The sequence below is a fragment of the Lissotriton helveticus genome, chromosome 7 (genome assembly GCF_964261635.1).
Source record: "Lissotriton helveticus chromosome 7, aLisHel1.1, whole genome shotgun sequence".
NCBI classification, from domain to species: domain Eukaryota; kingdom Metazoa; phylum Chordata; class Amphibia; order Caudata; family Salamandridae; genus Lissotriton; species Lissotriton helveticus.
In genome coordinates this window covers 985418190-985438665 of record NC_136068.1, presented here as the reverse complement: position 1 = coordinate 985438665, position 20476 = coordinate 985418190, and the positions used below count along the sequence as shown (strand labels likewise).

The window sequence follows — 20476 nt, the reverse complement described above, 5'->3', positions numbered from 1 at the left end:
AGAGATCAGTGAGGGCTGAAACATAGACACTGTGTACCATCTGCTTACATTCTTTTTAAGTTCAGGAACAAGTGTCACAAGCTGCTATATAAATATTAGTTTTATGGCGCCAAAATTATCCCCACTACTATTCACACAAATGCTCTGTGCATTTCTGTTATTATATAGCTGAACCATATACATTCTCTACATAGACGTATTTTGGAGACCTGTAAATAGATCACCCTGAATTTCCATTCATTGCTTTAACATACCTTGTAGCTGTACCCACCCTGAGTTCTTTCATGGTTGTCTCCCCTTATATGCATTTTTAAAGCCTGCTCCCCACTATTTGTGGCTTGCCACATTTTAGGAAAAGGGTAGCTTGCACATCTATTTTATCTCTCAACCTTCCATCAACATTGCTTGCCTTCAGACTGTATCCAGGACCATGAAACATTGCTATTACAATTTATCAACATTCCTAAAAGTAATGGATGTTTTAGCATTTGAATTAATATTTTCTTTACCTATTCTGTTGTGGGTGTAATATGCATGTGGAAATTAGACCTGAATGGCTGTATTTAGCCGAAGAACTGTGAAACTGAGATGCTGTTTCACAGTGAGCAAAATGACTGCTGTTGGTTACAAAATCGGAAAACAATTTGATTCTTAGAGAGCCAAAAGTCCAAATTACAGATGGAAAGAAAACTGGAATTAATTCCAGTGACAAGCCTATCCTCTTCAACGGAATGATGCATCACGGTATAACAGTTAAGGGCTCGATTTATACTTTGGCAGTCTGTCCATCCTCTGTCAGAGAATTGGTGTACTTTAAGGTCCCGACTAATGCTTGTCAGCCCAGCGGACATTGAATGCCTTGACAGGAACCGCTGTCAAGGCGGTTATAATCATTGAATTGAATCTTTGCCATATGGCTCTGTCAAACATGACAGAGCCGTACAGCAAATGTACAATTCTTTTGATTTTCAAGGAAAAAAACTCGAATCTGGATTTTGTTTTTGCAAATAAAAAAAAACAATGTGCCCCTCACCATGGCAGTGCAAACTGACCAGTATGTCCTCATATTTAAATTAGGTGGGCGGATATGCAGGTCAACCTCTGATGGCCTTTACACCATCGGGCAATTAGTGGGGTCTAGCCCAGTGGTGAATTCGTAAAATAATAAGTGGCTGGGCCGTGCGTCGAGAGCCTACTTTACACCACCTATTGCCTCTGCTGGCAATGACAGCATCAACACAACTACAAACCATCAAACTTCCACAAATGAGGCAATTCAGACCATTCCAGGCACCAGAGCTATAGGAATGGCTTAGGTGGGAGGTATTAGTCATTTGTAATATATATTAAATTAATAAACAACTGTAGTTGTGCACATCTCTAAATAAAACAAACAGCACTATCATGTGGCAGACTCTTATAAGAGGGGGTGTTGGCAATTAAGTCCTGTGCTGAGCCCTGGAAACCACCCGCTCAAATTAAGCAGTGCTCGAACCACAGTGGAGACATAGTAGTCTCCGCTATCGTTATACCAAAGGTCCACGGGCTTCTAAATCTGGTGGGCAGACCATTATGTTGACAGGAACAGTACTCCGTCACTGTTGCGATGGAGTATCCTTTCCGCCAACATAATAAATCAGCCCTAAAGTTAAGTAAGGTTTTTGAAGGTTGTTTATCGCGCTTTACGTTTTCCTCCATATATACATGTATAAGGTGAGTCCAAGAGGGAAGGCAGAGATGGTGGGGTGCAGGGGAGATTTTATTTTTCTTGCAGTTGTCTATCTATTATGAATTTGATAATATAGAACTCCTCACTGGGTGTAGCTTTGTGACCCCTGTTTCTTACAAGTTCTATCACTGATATTGCAGCCCCCATTGTGCAGTCTGTAATAGCACAACACTTTTGCATGTCCGCAAACACACGCACAGGCACACCCAATCTCAAACCTGAAATTAAGACTATCTCTGAAGTACTGCGCATGGTGAGAACTCCTCAAAGGACAAACATGCTTGCTGCTCCCAGTGTTACCTAAGCTGCCTTGTGTCTTTTCCTTCATGTGTTTCCAGGGTGCTGGCACGGAAGAGAAGACGCTTATCGAAATCTTGGCAACAAGGAACAACCAGGAGATCCAGGCCATCAACGAGGCCTTCCAGGAAGGTAGAGATATGAGTGGGACAGCGGAACCTGAGTTTTGAAAGACCTGATTGAGAATGTATGGCAGAGTGAGGAGTTGGACTATGTGGCTCAGTTTCACAATATAAAGTGGAGGGAGACTAGGACTGTCTGTGGGGACTTCGCTTGCAATGTGACTCTGAGACAGGTTATCACCTTTACTAATAGACTGCTGAGTTTTGCAGTTCGGTGCAGAATATAATGGGAAAAGAATGGGTAGAAAGCTTGGTCCCTTCGCCTTCCTTACAGTCTAGGCTGCAACTCACTAACCCAGTTCAAGATTTCCTAGCCTAGCATGTAATTTAACACTGTCTTCCACACAATTTTGTAAATTAGCATGGGATTTTACTCAGTCTAACAATTTATTCCCCAATCTTTCTTATGATTTTACCCATTCATTGTGTCATTCACCACATGAAAGTGTTTCCCCTCGCATAGTATGTGATTCCAATTGTCAACTCAGAGTGCAGTCCATGACTTCGTGAATGATGGCCCAACTAAAATGAATTGCTTTTGCTGCATGTGATCATAGGGTTAAAGCATCATCCCTGAGGCTATTCGGCCCGACTGGTTTGGTAATACCAGACACAGGGAAAGCACTAGGAAGGGCAATTGAGGGCTTTTAGGTCTGGTTGGCCTTATTAAGCAATCCTATGCCCATTGAGCCCTGAAAACAGCTGAGAGAGGCTACCTTTCTCATAGATCAATACTTGATTTTCTGCTGCAGAGACATCATGCTCCTGGTAGGGGGCCAGACCCTACTGCAGCAGTTCATGAGTACGCTCCTCAGAAATGGCTTCTTTTGTCTAATGCCATGCCATGCGACACCACGACCAACATAGCCAAATGGACGAGAGACAACTGCCTCCAATTCAACTCCGACAAAACTGAACTACTGAACTTTGGGAAGAACAACTCACATGGGACAACAGCTGATGGATTGCAGAACTCTGAACCATACCCACTCCACATGACCACGCACACAACCTCAGCATCATCCCCAACAGCCAACTGACCATGAAGCGGCTGGTTAACGCAGTTGCTTCCTCCTCCTTCCACACACTTCGCATGCGACGCAGAATCTTCAGATGAATCACAGCCAACACCAGGATAACCGTCACACAGGCCCTCATCACCACCCGCCTCGACTATGGCAACACCCTCTACACTGGCATCTCCACCCAGCTCCTCAGAACATTCCAGACCATACAGAAAGCTGCAGCCAGCCTTACTGAACTTCCACCAACCCGCTAGACATCTGTGCTCCTCTTCACTCGCCCTCGCACACACCCCCTGCATCCATCGCAACAGTCGCCGCTCCTTTTCCTACATCGCTGCCAAGACCTGGAACGACCTTACCTTCCAGCTCTGCACAGCCCCCTCGCTGGCAGACTTCAGAAAGAGACTCAAGACCTGGCTCTTCGACAGAGACACAGTGTCCAGATACCCTTAAGAGTGACAGTGTCGCGCTTTACAACTGCTATTTGTGTTTGTAATTTCATCATCAACCGTGTGAACTTCCTGCCTAGCACATGATTCCTAACCTACCGCGGGATTTCCCCCATGGTGCATGACACTGGAGGCTCACGCATCCCAACTCCAGCATTCTTCAAAATGGAAGTTGTGCCTTTGATTCCCCCAGTGGGGTCCTGGTAGGACTGCACAGATGTTTGTGAATCTTATTATCGGATCTTCTCGAGATTCTCTAGGAATACAGACGGGGCCCACTCTCCCAACTTTTAGTCCGTAGCAACAGAATTTCTTTGCACAGTCTAAACGAAAGTTTACTTGGTATTTGATTTTAGTGACACCAGGTTCAGGGGATAGACTTGATGTCAGGGTCCGAGGAGGAATCTTGGATACTGGAGAGCGCTTCTGTGGAGAAGTGTGATTCGGCCATAACCCTGTCACCCAAAAAATATACTCTGCACCTGTGTCAGCAACTTCTGTGCACCGCTCCATCACACAGACACCGCTGTAAAAGAGTTTGCAACCACTAGATGGCAGACTTGAAGCATCTGATATATGAAGCAGAAGCCCTGGCCAAATTAAATTACTCCTTTCCATCAAAATCGTCAAAGTCTGCTTTATTTTGGATGAATGTTGTTAATTGTGATAATTGGACTGGCCACGGTACAGCTATACTATTGCAAAGCTTTGAAAAAGGCCACATCGCAGGAAGGGCTGAAGTGGAGGGAACAGCAATGTTAGCCCCATTTATGAATGGGCCACGTGGTGGTGGTGTGTCATGTACGCCGCCCTATAAACAATGACACCTCAGCGTGGGGTACATACTCGTAAAATGTGGAACAATATAAAGAAGTCGACGTTTGCCGCATTTATTACCGAATTTGTCACTGTTTACAGGGCGTTTTCTCCCAGTACAAATTAGGCTGTCTTCACCTGCTGAAATTTACCTTAGAAAAATAGTATACGCAGAGGGATTGCCATACTGGTCGCACATTTCGAAGTTTTAATCCCTATGGAAGCGGGAGGTTGAGCAGGAATCAGAATTATATAAAGTCCTTTCAGGTAACAATAAACAGCTGTTATTCATCCTAGTATGCCCCACGAGGTGAATGTACACTATGCAAATACTGAAGTTATATTGTATTGTGTTCTATGTTATGTTGTCATGTTATGTGGTCTTAGCGCTATAGGTGGGCGGAGTTCGCGGAGCTCTGCCACGTGGAACTCCGCGAAGTGACAAATCTCTGCCACTCCACACTGCTCTGCATCTGTAACAAGACTACTTCGTGGCATCGAGGCACGGCTCTGCCCTGCCACAAGTTCAACACCATCTTTTACCTGATGAGTGCTTAGGGCCATAATATTAAACATTATTAGAGTTGCATACTATCCGAATAGATGTTTGCAACTGTAAAAATGTGTTCTGCAATATAGTGAAGCCATTTTAGGAGTCAGTAAAATTTTACTGTCTTTTCAGATGGCTTTGCAATTCTATAACAACTCTCTGTTGTAGGTATTCGTTCCAAACAGTGATTCGGTGTGTCGTAGATATGTTGTTAAGAGCAACCAGGGCCTGAAGGGAGGAAGAGGATCACCTTAATTAGTGGAAAGACTGATGCAAAGAGAGGAACTATGCAGATTAAGTATGGAAGTTAAAAGTGTGCAAGCCTTCACCCTCACAAAGGCGTGTTCACTTGGTGGTGTCACTACTAGAAGCAAGCGAAAGAACCAAAAACATCAAAAACTTCTGTTTGTACACAATAATGCTCTCTTCACCTCATTTCTGTATCCAATTGCACTAGGTCCAACGGGGAGGTGAATAGTGAGGTTCTGAAGGAGTGTGGATCAGATGCAACAGGAGTGAAGCACATTGGCCAGGAGTGAAAAAAACACATCACAAGGGTGGGGAGTGGTGGTTGAGACAAACAGGGGGCAGTAACCCTCTAGAAAAGAGACAGCCAATCAAGGGAGAGACAGCTTGAAAAGTATGATGGCTGATGGTACAGGGTATAAACCCCGGCTTATAATTCTCACTCTGATGGCAGTAGTTCCTGGCTTCCATCCATCCCATATGCCCATTTCTTTTACAGGACACGCATCAGAAAATGGAACCCACTTTCTTAGGATTTTAAACATTTACTCCATTTTTCAATATTTTTTCATTGCCTCACTTTGTTCTTTCCTTACTCTAGCTTCCCTTTCCTTTCCCCCAATTCTGTCACTTATTTTTCTCCTTATCCTGAACATGCTCTCATCACTCCATATCCCCTTGCCCCCTCCTGTCATCTTCCTATGCATCTTATCATCTTCGTTGTGCTCTGCCTTACTCAACTCTTCTCTCCTCCTTCTGTCCCACTCTTCCTTCCCTACTGCCACTGGTGTGCTCAGCCTCACTGTAATCTCTTCTCTCTCCTCTTCAGCCTTCAACAAGTCATTGGAGGATTCCCTGACCTCGGACACTTCAGGACATTTCAGAAGGGTCCTGATCTCCCTGGCTGTGGTAGGTTGACAGTCACACACATGGAACGGCCTCTCACATGCAGCTACACGTCTTGCACCAACACACTCAGAAAACAGTCTAAGACAGCCTTTACGGGCCTATATCTTATGTCTGCACAACGGTGCAACATTTACACACAGCACACTCACTCAACGGGCGCTTACTTAGATTAAATTGTGAGACAGAAAGTTCCATCCATTACAATGAACAAACATAAGTGTCGAACACATTCTTGTACAGCCTGCACATTCACGTCAGCAAACGTCACCGAACACTTAAACAGGATTGTAACTCATAGAATCACTTGCACAGCCGCACACTTGCTACACTACCAGATACCCACAAACACTCACAACTCTGCCAGATTAATAAATAATCTGGGCAGGCGTGAGCGTGTACAGCAGCTTGTACCTATTAATTTTATGCATTCAATGTTAATGAATGGTCCCAAGAAATCATTACATTCTCACTGGTTTGGGATGTTTTCCTCCAGTTATACATTCATTTCACTTCCAGGGTAACCGGGACGAGGGTGATGAGGACCGCGCCAAAGCACTGGAGGATGCCAAGGTAGGTGGAAAAGAAGCAATGCATGCACCCCTCGCCATTTTAATTCATGACATGCAAATCACCACCTGGGTCTTTATTGTAAGATATGGACCCAACCCTATTCTCACAACCCTGGGATATAAGGGTTCATTTATACTTTGGCAGCTCAGAAACTGAACCATTGTTGGGGCAGGGGTTCCACCACCACCGCGCCAGACATCCCCAAAACTAGTAGTCAATATGCAGAACACCAATAAGATATGTCACCCGTGACATGGGAGTTGTCTCCCAGCATTTTAGGAATATTTAAACAATTTCCTTCCAGGGCCACCCTGGTTTTATCTGAAGCCCTTGACAGAATGGCCACCAATAATAATACAGAAGAAGGAACTGCCCTTCATTGGGCAGCCCCACTGAAGTCATTACTGACAACAAAAGGTATGTCCAATAAGGAAGCCAGCACTGGCTTTGCCATTAGAAGCACCTCTAACCTCTGCCCTCTTCATGGATCATTGGTTGTGAGAAAATTATGAAAAGCCCTCATTTCCGGCTGAAGTTTCATTCCTCCAATTAAGACTCCCAATTTTGATCCAAGGTCTTTACCATAAGATGTACACTTCCTCCAAAAATCATTGAGGCACGATATGTCTAGAAATAGTATAGATTTTTGTAGAAGTATGTCAAAATCTGCTGGAAGGTATTCAAACTTACGTAGCCAGAAAAGTAAATTGCTCAAGAAAATGTTCTTAAAGGAACAAGAGTGTAAATGTCACTTATTTAATGTAATGGAAAAATAAATGAGCAAAGTGCATGAAATGACAATCGCTGCACTTCTTTAATCTCAACATTCTTGCATATTTAGAAAGCAAGTTATTCTGACTTTCTTTCACATACTTCTTCACCCTTTTTACATGGACGTTCAAGATCTATCCAAATTTTCTTTTGTAGCTTCTGACATTTGCACAAGAATTCTAAAATATGCACCCACCAATAAATCTGCATTCACCACAGAAAAATTTGCTCTACAGATTTGACCAAAGACTAGACATCACCAAAGTCACCCTTACCGCACCCAAATCCAAACGTCCTTTCAACTTGACAAAAAGCATATCTAACCAAGGTGTCTACAGACATACTGTTATGAGCCATTGAAAGGATTGTCTAAGATTTCACTATACCTAGCACTCCAGTACAGTACATAGTCAAGTTGGGGAAAAGAATGCTTTTGCAGCTCTTATTTCGAATTATATTATCTCGTCTATGTACATCAAAAAGAACATGGTCCCTGACAATTGTATACGGCAGTACTATATCATTAATAAATAAATCGCAGCAGTTGAGTTGCTTGTTGCGTTGTATTATTTTATTCGTAGTACATTGTTCAAAGAGTAGCAGCCAACACATGGTTTCTCCCCCTACGGCACACAGGTCTGGGATTTGTTTCAAGTCACCTAGATGATTTTGTATTCCGTAATCAGAGTGTGATCAAAAGCAGGGCCAGGAGTTCTTTTTTCTGTAGACTTCATGAATATATAGTGCCCTGTCATACCAGTCTGTTAATAAGTCACGTGTGCAATGGTCTAATTGTCTGGGGTGGGGGAGGGGCTGAGCATCTGGGGCCGTATTAAAGATGATTGAGCCAGAGCTAATTTTCGCTGCGCGCCCGAGTATGCGCCCGATGGCATTACAGAGGATCAGTCTGTAATGCCGCCGTAATGTTGGAGCAGACTTTGGACTCTGGGGCTGATTTACATTAAGTGGTGCATCCCTGCATATCAGCAGGGATGCGCCAGTTATTTTGCATCACGGCAGACACCTCTTGCGCCACCATGGATGCGCCATATTTACAATGCGGCGTACCATGGGGCAAGAATAGACAGATGCGTGAACCATCTGCTGACGTAAGGGCGACGCAACTCCAGCAAGGCTCGGGGTGCCCCTATGCCTAACATACTGCGTCAATCCTTACACCTGCTTCAAGCAGGCGCAGGGTTTTGATGCAGCATGGCCGTGAAAGTGACTGAGTGAAATCTTGTAGATTTCACTCAGCCACTTTTAGGAGGCATTCCTGCGCCAGAACGCCCCCCCCTGCTCCGGAACGCCCACATGTGGTGCAGGGCTTTACAACGACACGCATCTCCCTAGATGCGTCACGTTGTAAATACCCGGCAGCATGACGCTGGCTTTGCGCCGCCGCTGGGTCATAAAAGTGACACAACGGCGGCGCAAATGTGGTGTACAGGGCTTGTAAATCTGCCCCTCTGTGTTTATGTGCGTATGCGTCTGTGCACATATTGTATTAGCGTACAGACGCAAATGCACATAAACACAGACATACTCGGGCGCACAGCGACAATTAAAGCTAGCGTAATACAGCCCCTGTTGTGTATGCGGCTCATAATGCTGTCTGTATCAAATCGACTTCTTGATTTTTGATCACACTCTGATTCAGGAATAAGAAGCCGTCTATGGGCCCTTGAAAAATCCCTAGGCCTGTGCACCTTAGGCGGTGAAACCCGTATTGGCTGTTACACTTTGAAAAGTATAATAAGAAAAGAAGCATGCAACAAGAAACTCTTCTGCCTTAATGTATATATTAATGATATATTACTGCTATATACAAGTGCCCATGTTCTTCTTGATCTACGTAGACGTGATATTTTAATGTTTAAATAGGGGGTGCAAGCATCCCTTACCCCAATTTGTCTATTTTATCAAACAAGTGGAGAGGAGGCTGAACCGATCTCAAGGGATGCATGGGCACCCACAATAGACTATTCTTGACAAATTAGGTATTCTAATAGGACAACTGTGCCTGGAGGCCCACACGTCTTTAGAAACTATACAGAGAGCAGCCATTCCCTCCTTCCTGCTCCAGGACTGTGGTGGAACATTCAATCATTCCACTGGGGACATGACCTCCAGCCAAGACAGAGCTCCCGCACTGTCCCACTATTTCTCCAGTCAGAACGAGTGATCAATCCAAGAGGAACGGTAAATAACCAAACTGAAACTTTCGGTTTTCTTTCATCCACAGAAAATAAAGTTACATTCCTAAAATATTCACACTTTATAGACATTTGCTGTGGTCAATTAAATTATCCCAGTTTTCTGTGTGAAAGGTATCCATGTTTTAGCAGCAACAATGAAGGAAGATTCCTCCTTCGAGTATGGCTCAGTTTCGTAGACATGAAGGGACTTGGGGACCGGGTGGGGTTGTGTCAAGATAGTGAGTGCGATACTAGGAAACACCATGTCCACTTCTCACCTCCTTCCTCAATGACATTGGGTAACCACTTTTTCACACTGTAACAAACACTGAGGATATTCACAAATTGGCTAAATGTTGGTATTAAGCACTACATTTAAGCAAGTCCACATTTTTATGTTTTTTTATAATAATGTTTTATTTGGTTAAGCCAGCTAAGATACTGTCGATCAAACAGACTTCCGAATGTACTTTGTAAGGTCGTGTTTGAATTTGGTGGTATGTCTAAAACCCCAAATATATGTTTTTTTCCGGATAATATCTACTCAAAGGGTTGAATCCAAGGATAACATGCTATAAATAAAACAAACACTCTTTCAGTTCTTTATTTTTGGTGTGATGTCAGATAAACACATTTGAACCTCTCTTAAAAAATGAGAACATCTACAAGATGCTGAGCTTACCTCTGATTTTCTTAAATTTGCTAACTTTTTTGTGATTCACAAAAATCTCCAGACGTATGCCTGAAATTCTATTTGCATCTGGCATTTCCCTATTTGCATAATGTTAGCCTCCGTGTCATGTCGTAAAACCTAGATTTTTCACAGCCAGCTGCATATTATCAGCAGTTGAAAAATCTACTGCGTTAATGTATGGGAATTGTGCATGTGAACATGAAAATATTCCGCATTTTTTCTGAACTTAAAAGTCTCACGTAGATCAAGAATGCTGGCCCACCTTTGGATGTGTATGTATGTTTTATTTGTGTAGGGTGAACCTATACAGAAGGCCGTGGATTGCTGTACATGGTCAAAGGCAAAGATGTAGCCAACAAGTGATTGGATATGTAGTTAGGTTGTGGCAGCATGAATCTGTTACTTCAATCTGAGATAGTGTGTTTAAGGCAGTGGTTGTTCACTTCTTTCTTAAATTGGAACAGGACTGGGGCAGTCCTAACTGATACAGGAATGTTGTTCCATATTCCTTTGTGCAGGGATGGTCCCACTTTTGCTACATTTAGGCCCCCGTTTTTATAAGTGCTACCTGGAACTGAAAATAAATGTGGTGTTTTCTTGTAAGTTAACATTAAAATCATCTTCCTTACAAATTTCAATTAAAGTTGGTGATATTTTTCCTTACAAAACTTAAATGGGCCCAAATGGGCTACTTTACTTTTGAAAATCTTCATGCAGAGAACTTCACAATCGATTTATTGTTAATTATCATAGATTGTGAGTATAACTCTTTGCAACTATGCACACACCCACTACGCAGAAGGAAATATGTGGACCTTTAGAAAGATTCCCACTCTCCGTACACACTTACAAAACCCCTTTTTAGTTGTATATTAGGGTGGGCAATCCTATAAAAGAAATGTTTGAAAATGACCGTAGATGTCCAACTTGTGGGTGTTCCCGACATAAGAATGAAACTCCCCTTGATCCTCTGCACCTACAGATGCACTCAGATGCTATCCCCAGAAAATAACAGACACCAAGAAAGGAATGCTAGTGGGCTGCATCAAAGGAAGCACCAAAATATGCAAGGAGATTTGCTTGATCATCAAGGACTTTAGTTCGCCCTCAGCCACCCTCACTAACTCCCAATAGCTCTGCAACATCCTATCTAACTTCTTCCACAGCAAAATTGCAGACATCTACAGCAACTTCGAACATCAACCCGACCCATCGCCGACCTACCCACCAGTAACCAAGATGGCCACCTGACTGAATGGACAACCCTCAGCAGAAACAACTCAGTGGCTAGCATGCGACCTTTCAACTCAGGGGCCCCGACGGACCCTTACCTTCACCACAGCTACAACCTGGGAAAATCACCAATCAGCCCGCCCTGACCTAGATCATCAACGCCTCTATCACATATGCCACCTTCCCAGATGAATGGAATCTTGCTGAAACCAACACCCACTCTAGAAGCCCACCCACCTCCCTGCTGCCCTATCCAGCCAAAGTGATTGAGAAGGCCATCAACAAGCAACTCATAACCCACCTCGAGCTGCACCAGCTTCTAGACAACACTCAATCAGGATTCAGAAAGAACCACAGCATTGAAACAGCACTCACTGCGGCCACCAATGACATTCAAAACATCTTGGACTGGGGAGAAAAAGTTGCCCGCATCCTGCTCGACCTCTCCATGGCCTTCAACACAGTCTACTAAAACACCCTCATCAGAAGACTCCACAAGACTGCCATACAAGGGTTTACACTCAAATGGGTCTGCTCCTTTCTCACCGCAATGTAACCCAAAGAGTTAGACTACCATCCTTCACATTAGAGACCAAGAACCTGACATGCGGAGTCCCATGGGGATCGTTCCTCAGCCCCAGCCTCTTCAACATATACAGGACACCTCTCACCAACATCATCTGATCACAAGACACCGCCATCATCTCCTACCCCAATGACACCCAACTCTTCCTCTGCCTGACGGAGAAGACAACCAACACCAGAACCAACTTCAACAACTGCATGACCATGGTAGCAGACTGGATGCAAATCAACTGCATGAAGCTCACCTCCGACAAGATGGAAGTACTGGACTTTGACAACAAGACCTCCTCATGGAATTCCACCTGGTGGCCATTGGGGTTAAGACCAACACCTAGTGGCCACACAAGAAATTTAGGGATAATCCTAGATGACAAGCTTAACATGAATGCCCAAGCCAACGCAGTAAGCACCTCCTGCTTTCACACTCTACGCATTCCACAAACGATTTTCAAATGGTTTCCACAGAAGACCAGATGGACCACCACGCAAGCATTCATCACTACCAGGCTGAACAATGGCAACACCCTCTATGCCGGAATCTCCAAACAACTCCTACAGAGAACCAGTCAATCCAGAATGCCACCTCAACGCTCATACTCTCCCTCAAGAACCTTCACTGACTCCCCATTCACAAGTACAGCCAATTCAAACTCCTCACACACAAATACAACACAGGACCACAATACCTAAACAAGTGTATGCACATTCACCAGCCCACTAGACACCTTTAATCTGCCTCACTCACACACACTCCTCGCATCTGCAAAAGAAAAGCAGGAGGTCGCTCTTTCTTCTACACAGTACTAAGCCTGGGTGGAGTTCGCGGAGTTCTGCTACGTGGAACTCCGCAAAGTGGAAAAAAAACTCGCCATGCTACGCAGAGCTCCGCAAGCGGCGGAGTGCGTTAGATCAATGCCGCTCGCTGTGATTTTCACTGCCGGGTGTTTGTCGGCACTGAGCAATCATCGCGAACTGCACCATGCGCAGCACAAGAGGGGGCTGCTTTCTTTCTGCCACTCAAGTAGATTTTTACTCGAACGGCTTCTTTCTCAACACGATCGGACAGTTTTTCAACGCGGTCGCGAGCATACGCCACCACTCGGAATGAGAACTCTGACCGCCCGTGTAGAGAAATCTCACTGGGACGTTGATTTTCCACGCTTACGCTCACCAAATTGATGTTGACAATCACAAACAAGGAAAAATCTTGCCATGAGGTGGATTTTCCTTGCTCGCCAACTTGAAATTGACAAATGCGAGTGAGGGGAGGGGAAAAACTCCGCTCCGCATAGCGAAGCGAAGTTTTTTGGAACTCCGCGAGCGCCACGTAATGCGTAGTGTGGAAAACTCGGCAAACTCCGCAAGTGGAGCGGAGTTCACCGCCCAGACTTACACAGTACTCAAAACATGAAACGACCTTCCTCAACACATCAGGCCTCCTCACTTCTTGAGTTCTGCAAGAAGCTGAAGACTTTGCTCTTCAATAAAATACCAAGGCGACCAAACACCTACACACCTGCCCAAGTGCCTGGATACCCTCACAGGTGATCAGTGCCCTATACAAATCAACATACCATCCCATTGAACACTTTTTCACTCACCTTTTCCTTACGACTGTGAAAGATATATCCACATAATCCATTTTTCTCAGTTTTAATGCTCTCTTGAGACCTTAAATATCTGCAGATCCTGCTTCCATGTGTGCAAATAAAAAGTTCTGTGAGGCCTCCTAGCTTTGGGAACATTAGTTGGAGACCTCAACAGGCTCCTGAACTCTCCTTTATGGTTCTCTGAGGAGAACAGACACATGAGGGAAAGGAAGTGAGAGAGATGTGCCAGCCATCTGAAGAGCACTCTCACTAGCCTCCAGTATACTACTCCAGTGCAACCGGGAGTGTTGAGAGAGTGATAGAGACAAACATGGATATATATATGCTGAGTTATTGGACCCAAAGGGAAATGGATGAACAGAGAGAGAAGTAAAACACAAGCTTGATTACCAACTCTGTGCTAAAGGAGAACATTTGAGAAAGGAATGGAGTGGTCTGGAAAGAAAAACACAGACGTGAACTAAAAATTAGGAGACACCATCCACATTTTCATGAACTCTAAGCAATACATTGCATTTCCTCTGAATCTGTTGCCCTGGTATGGCTCTGGATTTAAATGCTGAGAACGGGAGGCATTGAAAACAAGTTGTTGGTATATACCACCCAGCTCGTTTTAGTATGAATAGGTTTTGCATGTAAATGTATTGCTCAGGCAGAGCATTTTCCGATTTGTGAGCTTCTGCTAGGAGGCCAGGCAGTAACCGATTTAGAGACATAATGAAAGAGAGAATGAGAGGTCACAAGTACGAAAAGAACGAAGGGCACTAAAGGTGGGGACGAAGGGCAGATATGAGATAGAGTGAACAAGAAAAATATGGGAGACGCAAAAGCTAGGAGAGAGTAACAACGAGTGAGACAGAGGAAAGGGAATCAAAGGAAAGAAAAGAGAAATATATTTAAACCATGTGATGCAGAGGAGAGAGGAAAAGAGAGATAAAGATAAACAACCCCATGGTATTGCTTTCTGGCCTTACTTACAGTTCACCATTTTCTTCCCTGCCTTAAATACCCTAGGCAGGCTGAGGTATCACTGGCTCACTGTAGTGCAATATTGTAAAGACAACAATTGCACGGAGCAAATACGAAAATATGCATATTTTGCAATGGGCAGCCCAAATAAAATTGCACAAATTGGGTTATGGTTATGTAAAGTGTCCCCTCTCTCTGCCTTCTGTCTCTCACTGTCTTCTTTTTCTTCTCCCTCAAGTACCCTGCCTAACTGCCTACATAATTTGATTTGGTGGATAGTCATACAATGAATCTGTGGAGTTCGTGCTTGTGTGGGTAAATCACCCTTGCACATGCGCTTCCTCGTGGCCTCCGTTACTCTCTCTGTATTCTGAAAAATTACATTTCTCCCATTGAGGTTCACTCATTCATGAGCTCCTCCCTCTCTCTCTCCTTCTCTCTACCTGCTGTCAGGTCATTGCTGATGTCCTGGTGAGTGTCTACATTTACTTGTCCCATCTAGGGGTTTTGAGATAGTTGTCTACTGTGGTGAGTATTAACCTGGTATTTTCTTGCATCCCTGGACCCCTCTTCACTAATTCTTTCATTCCCTTTCTCTGTTCTTTTCCTTCTCACTTTGCATCTCCCTCTTTATACCTCAACCCATCCCATCATGTTATTTTGTTTCTCTGTCTTCCTGTCCCACTTTTGATCCCACCCTTCTTTTCTGGCCTTCTTTCCTTCCACCTTTCTTGACCATCCCCTTCCTACCCAATTATCACCTTTCCCCGTCCCTTCATTTCTTGCCTTTGGTGAGGACAGGAGATCTCAGATGCTGGTGGAGACAGCGACTCCAGTTCCATGGAAACCCGGTTTATGTCCATTCTCTGCACACGGAGCTACCCCCATCTCAGAAGAGGTAAGCATTTGAGAAGTAAGGTGTGTCCTTTGTCAAGCTCCAGACAGATGGAGATGCCCTTCTCAGTACATTTGCCTTTGTGAGATATTAGATTGCAAGTCTTATAGGGTATATGTTCCCATTTTGTGCACACTTGTACCTTCTAATTGTCTTCTACAACCAAGGTGCCTTAGGATCAGATAAAATTGATAATGAACAAACAATTGCAAAGTCATTAAAATACCAGGGTAAATCTCATAAAGATGACGAATGTTCCATTAGACCTTTATTCTTATGAGCAACACTTTTTAGACATTCGCTAACTACATGGTACATAAAACAGTTTACAAATATAATTGTTTCCATCTAAATCCTATAAATGTTTTGTAATTTATTTTCCAGTTGATTCCATAGGGTATATTGGGTGACCTATTTCCAGGGTAACTCAGGTCAGGAAGCCTCAAAATTTGTAAACACTGTGCCTTCCACACGATGATCGGTCTTTGAGGGCTACTGTTGGGTCACAGGCAGTCAATGGGTTTCTGTTGCGTTGGTGTAGCAAATTCTCGACATAATGTAACACTGAGGGCAGTTATCTACCCTTGTGAATTAATCGGCTCTATAATAACTTGGAAACTATCTGCAAAAATTGTATACGGTGAAGCTTCCTTCAACTCACGAACCCTGTTTCTGAAAAGTTGACTCATCAATGAGTAAGACTCAGGCTTAATGTTGGTACACTTTCCTGTGATTTGAGACTGAGGCCAACTGTCTTCTGCTGACTGAGTTCTTCCACTGATTAACCGCTTCAGCGCGGCGCAGATTCCTGCGCTGTGCTGAACGTTCCATTGGGCTTATGGAACCATGACGGAACGGTTCCGTCATGAGCACAGCTCAACCGACGCTCATGACGGAACTGTTCCGTCATGAGCATGGAAGGGGTTAAATATGCCTTCATATGTAGGAGATTGCATTGCACCATTGAAGTTATCGGATGTACTTAATATATTCCTAGGCTATCCATATTCGCCATGTTTGTTTGGTCTTTGTAGCCTAATTCAAACTCCAACTGAACTTTAAGCAGCCATGAGTTGTCACACCAGTGTAAAGTGAGACCTTCAGGATCCGTAAGTGGGAAATATGTGTTTGTAGCCAAAAGCCTGGAAACTAGGGGTGGGTATAACTCACGTAATTTGCTGTAGCATAATTTGGCAAAATAACAGAAAATTCACACTTGTGCCCAAAATGGCCCCAAGGATGCATTTTGTAGTAAGACAATAAATGCACAGAACATGAACAGCAACAGCCAGCAGCCATTCACACTTGCTAAGTTTGTTGTTCCTGTGCCTCTGCTGTAGGATTTCCGTGCCAAATTACTCATAATAGCATAAACGGGCATAATCGCATAATTTTCTGTCATTTTGTGACTAAAGAGTAAGGCAAAATTACCCAAATCACTCTGATTACTCCGGCATAATTAAAGTTTCACCCAGGCCTACTGCAAACCTATGTTCATAATATCTGGGTGGATCGCTGACCCTGCAGATGTTGGAAGACTCAGTCCAAGATACGTAGTATTTGTACTTCTGGACAGTCCTTCTGAAGATCAGAAATGAAAGACTTACCTTTCTTTTTTTTTCTTTGCTATTGATCCTTCTTTTGTAAGGGTGAGAAGATTATGGGCCTCTCCTTGTGATGATTCTTTCTTCTTCTTTTCTCTTTCGTCTAGTCTTCCAGGAATTTATTAAACTGACCAACCACGATGTAGAGCACACCATCAAGAAGGAGATGAAAGGAGACTTTAAAGATGCGCTGGTGGCCATTGGTGAGTTTTACGCATGTTTTACCCTATAACCCTGCATTACCCTTGAATCGTGCAATCCGCTCGTCTGCACTCTTTGATTGATAATTTATGTGAGATTAATTGGTCTTCGCAAAGTGCAACATTCGCGCAATAAAGGCATTTTATCAAATAACTTTAAGACATCAAGACTGATGAACTATAAACAACAGTTAATTACCTGAAAGCCTCAGAAGAAGTAGTGTCTCAGACATAGTCTTCCCTTTGAAAAGATTATTTGACCACATTAAAGGTAATGAAGTGGGTAGAGTGTGGGCCACTAGCATATGGCGAAGGGTGCAAATGGGAGCAGATGAGAGACAGCGAAAGGCCGATTGAGCAGATGCTAATGGAACCTACTGAGGCTGGGCCAGCCTGCAGCGGGTGCAATGCATGGAGCTTATGGCATTTTCTGCAATATCAGGGATCAGCTGCCCATCGCTCCAGGCTGTGAGTGGCTGAGGCCTCTCTCTGCTTCCTTCGATTCCAGGTGGTCATCATTTCACCAGTCAACAACAAAAGCACACTGGGCATAATTGCACCACATGATTCGTCTATTTAATGGCACTGATATATTGAAGCCCAACTAGTGCCAAAAGCATGTTTTGGGGATACAAAACCACTTTTCTAACTCACCAATTATGCTTTTGCACTAAGAAATTGATTTTAGATTGTGTGTGTGTATGTACATCTATAAGATCCCGCAGGGAGAAGGCAGGAAGTGGATGTTATTAGGCTGGAATGCCCTCGGAGTTTCTGAACAAGCATAAACCTATACATTTGTGGGTAATCAGAACCTAGTCCCTGACCCCTGACTACTCTACAAAAGGTTGAATATTTCCTCCGACAATGGGTAACAGTATATCCCATCCATTTTCACAACGGGAAAGGAAAAGGCCAAAAAAATGGTATGAAGGTAGGAGAAGAAATATCTTCATGAGAAAAAAGAAACATTTCCCCACGGAGAGAAATAAAAGTTGCCCGGCATTTCCACTTGCATCACTTATTTTTCTCATAAAAAAAATTATATGTGTGTCTATTTCTAGATGAGAAAATGGAATTCACAAAAGGTTCCAACAGGTAAGTTTGGAATCGTAGACTGTATCAGGTTTCTGGGCATTACCTGTAATTCCAAAAAGTTGTAAATCTCTGCCCATGCGAAGTTGTAAATGGGCTGATGAAGATTTCTGCCTTCTTTTTTGTGAACCAGTCCCTCTAGGAATAACACATGTTTTAATGTTTTATTTATTCTCCCCAAGCATGAGAGCAGGGTCAGCCATCAGGTGTCCTATTCTAGCTCACAGCACATATTGATTCTTGTGTAGTTTCCCTCTATCCATTGGTGAGCCGCCTTTTCTCAGTGCCCAAACCTGGTACAAATATCCCAAGTTAAAAAACAGACATCCAGGGAGCAAGCTCCTCACGCTGCATGCTTGCAAACTAGGACACTCTTTTCCTGTTTCAATGTGCGAGACTAAGAATATCACTTCAGAGCACTCATCAAAGTCCTAGTGTTCTGATTTACTGACCTCTAGTGCCACCTCTGCAGTTTGTGAGTACAGCTCCTGAGTTAATTACAGTGCTATTCAAAAAGACATAGGACGATGACGATTAATATATTCCTCAGGCGAAGGCGATCAACAGTTTACCGTGCATCATGGGATATGACTGTACCTAGATCTGGACACACATCTACTCTACTCTACGTCACTAGCTTACGTCTTGCGTGAGTGATCCGCTCTTCCCGATTCAGCCAAATTGGGATTAGAAAAAAAGAGGGGAAATTTCTCTCTCATCCGATATTGGAAACCACCTAAGAATGGGGAGTTACCAAAGGAATCTGCGGCCAGATGTACGACTGTTTTTTGCTGTAGCAAACGGGAAATCAGCCCGTTTGTGACACCAAAATAGGTCTGCCCTATTTACAAATCCTATTTTGCGAGTTGGTAACCTATAGCCAACTCGCAAAATAGGGTTTGCATCTCGCTATTAAGAAGGGACGTGCCAAGAGTGTCCCTTCCTAATAGCGACCCCACTTCAATGTAAGATTATTCTGCAGCTGCACTTTGGGGCGCAAAACACTCTCAGTTTACCACCCCTTTCCCTCTGTGCCTGGCATTGTAAATATCTTTTAAGAGCAGGCAGTGGTTCCACGGACCATTGCCTACTCTTAAAAAATGAAACGGTAAACTTTCATTTTTTTTTCTTCAAATGCATCCCGTATTCATTAGGCTGCTTAAAAAATACACTGCTTTATTTTACAAGCATTGAAAATGCAATAGGTCTCGCCTTTGATTAAGTTAAAGTCATTTGCTTTGCTAATGGTATTGTATAGCAAAGCAATGGCTTTAACTTGATGAAAGGCGAGACCTATTGCATTTTTAATGCTTGTTCTAAAGACGGGAACAATAAGTAGTGGCAGGTGCTGAACAGAACTCCTCACCAGCCCTCCCAAGGCCCCCATCTCACCCCCTCCGTTCACTCACAACCGACCTCATTCCTGGCCAGTCCTTTCTTTTCCATCACTGGGGCAATTACACAGCCCTGCCAATGCACTTCAACCCTGCCCTCAGCCCCTCACTCCTCCTACCCACAATCAACCTTATTGCCCCCGCCCCCCCCCAAACTCTACCTCCGGACAAACGTAGCTGCAGTTGTACTGGCCTCCAGCAGACCCTCCTATTTCAGCCCTGCCTAGTCAGGATCGGCCTTTGCCAGGATAGTGCCCTGGGGGGGAAAGAAATTCGGAGCCACTCTGTTTGTGGAGAAAATGAGTCCCTGACTGCCTACTCCAGAATTGTGACTGGCCTCTGAATCCAAACATCTCGGCACCTCGCCCAGCTCACCTGAATCACTCCTAGATTAGCTCCTCGTGGAGGACAAGAAAGGTGGTGGGGGGTGGGAGTGAGTGTTAAAAACAGAACTTTCACCACTGGGGCCAGGTGACAGCGTCTCTGCTGTCTGCATGACCTGCATGGAGACAGTT

At 44.0% G+C, this 20476-nt stretch overlaps 1 protein-coding gene across 4 annotated transcripts in view; it reads left to right on the top strand.

The window, feature by feature from the left end:
- The window catches only part of ANXA6 (annexin A6), a 184382-nt gene that overhangs the window by 143806 nt on the left and 20100 nt on the right, over window positions 1-20476 (top strand). For 2 of the 4 annotated variants that reach the window (XM_078653620.1, XM_078653619.1), the window contains exons 18-23: window positions 2068-2158; window positions 6064-6143; window positions 6660-6713; window positions 15227-15244; window positions 15575-15671; window positions 17380-17475. In XM_078653620.1, coding sequence (XP_078509746.1) covers window positions 2068-2158; window positions 6064-6143; window positions 6660-6713; window positions 15227-15244; window positions 15575-15671; window positions 17380-17475 — 436 coding nt within the window. The remainder of the gene's footprint in view (window positions 1-2067; window positions 2159-6063; window positions 6144-6659; window positions 6714-15226; window positions 15245-15574; window positions 15672-17379; window positions 17476-20476) is intronic. The other 2 variants (XM_078653622.1, XM_078653621.1) reach the window with 1 other exon arrangement.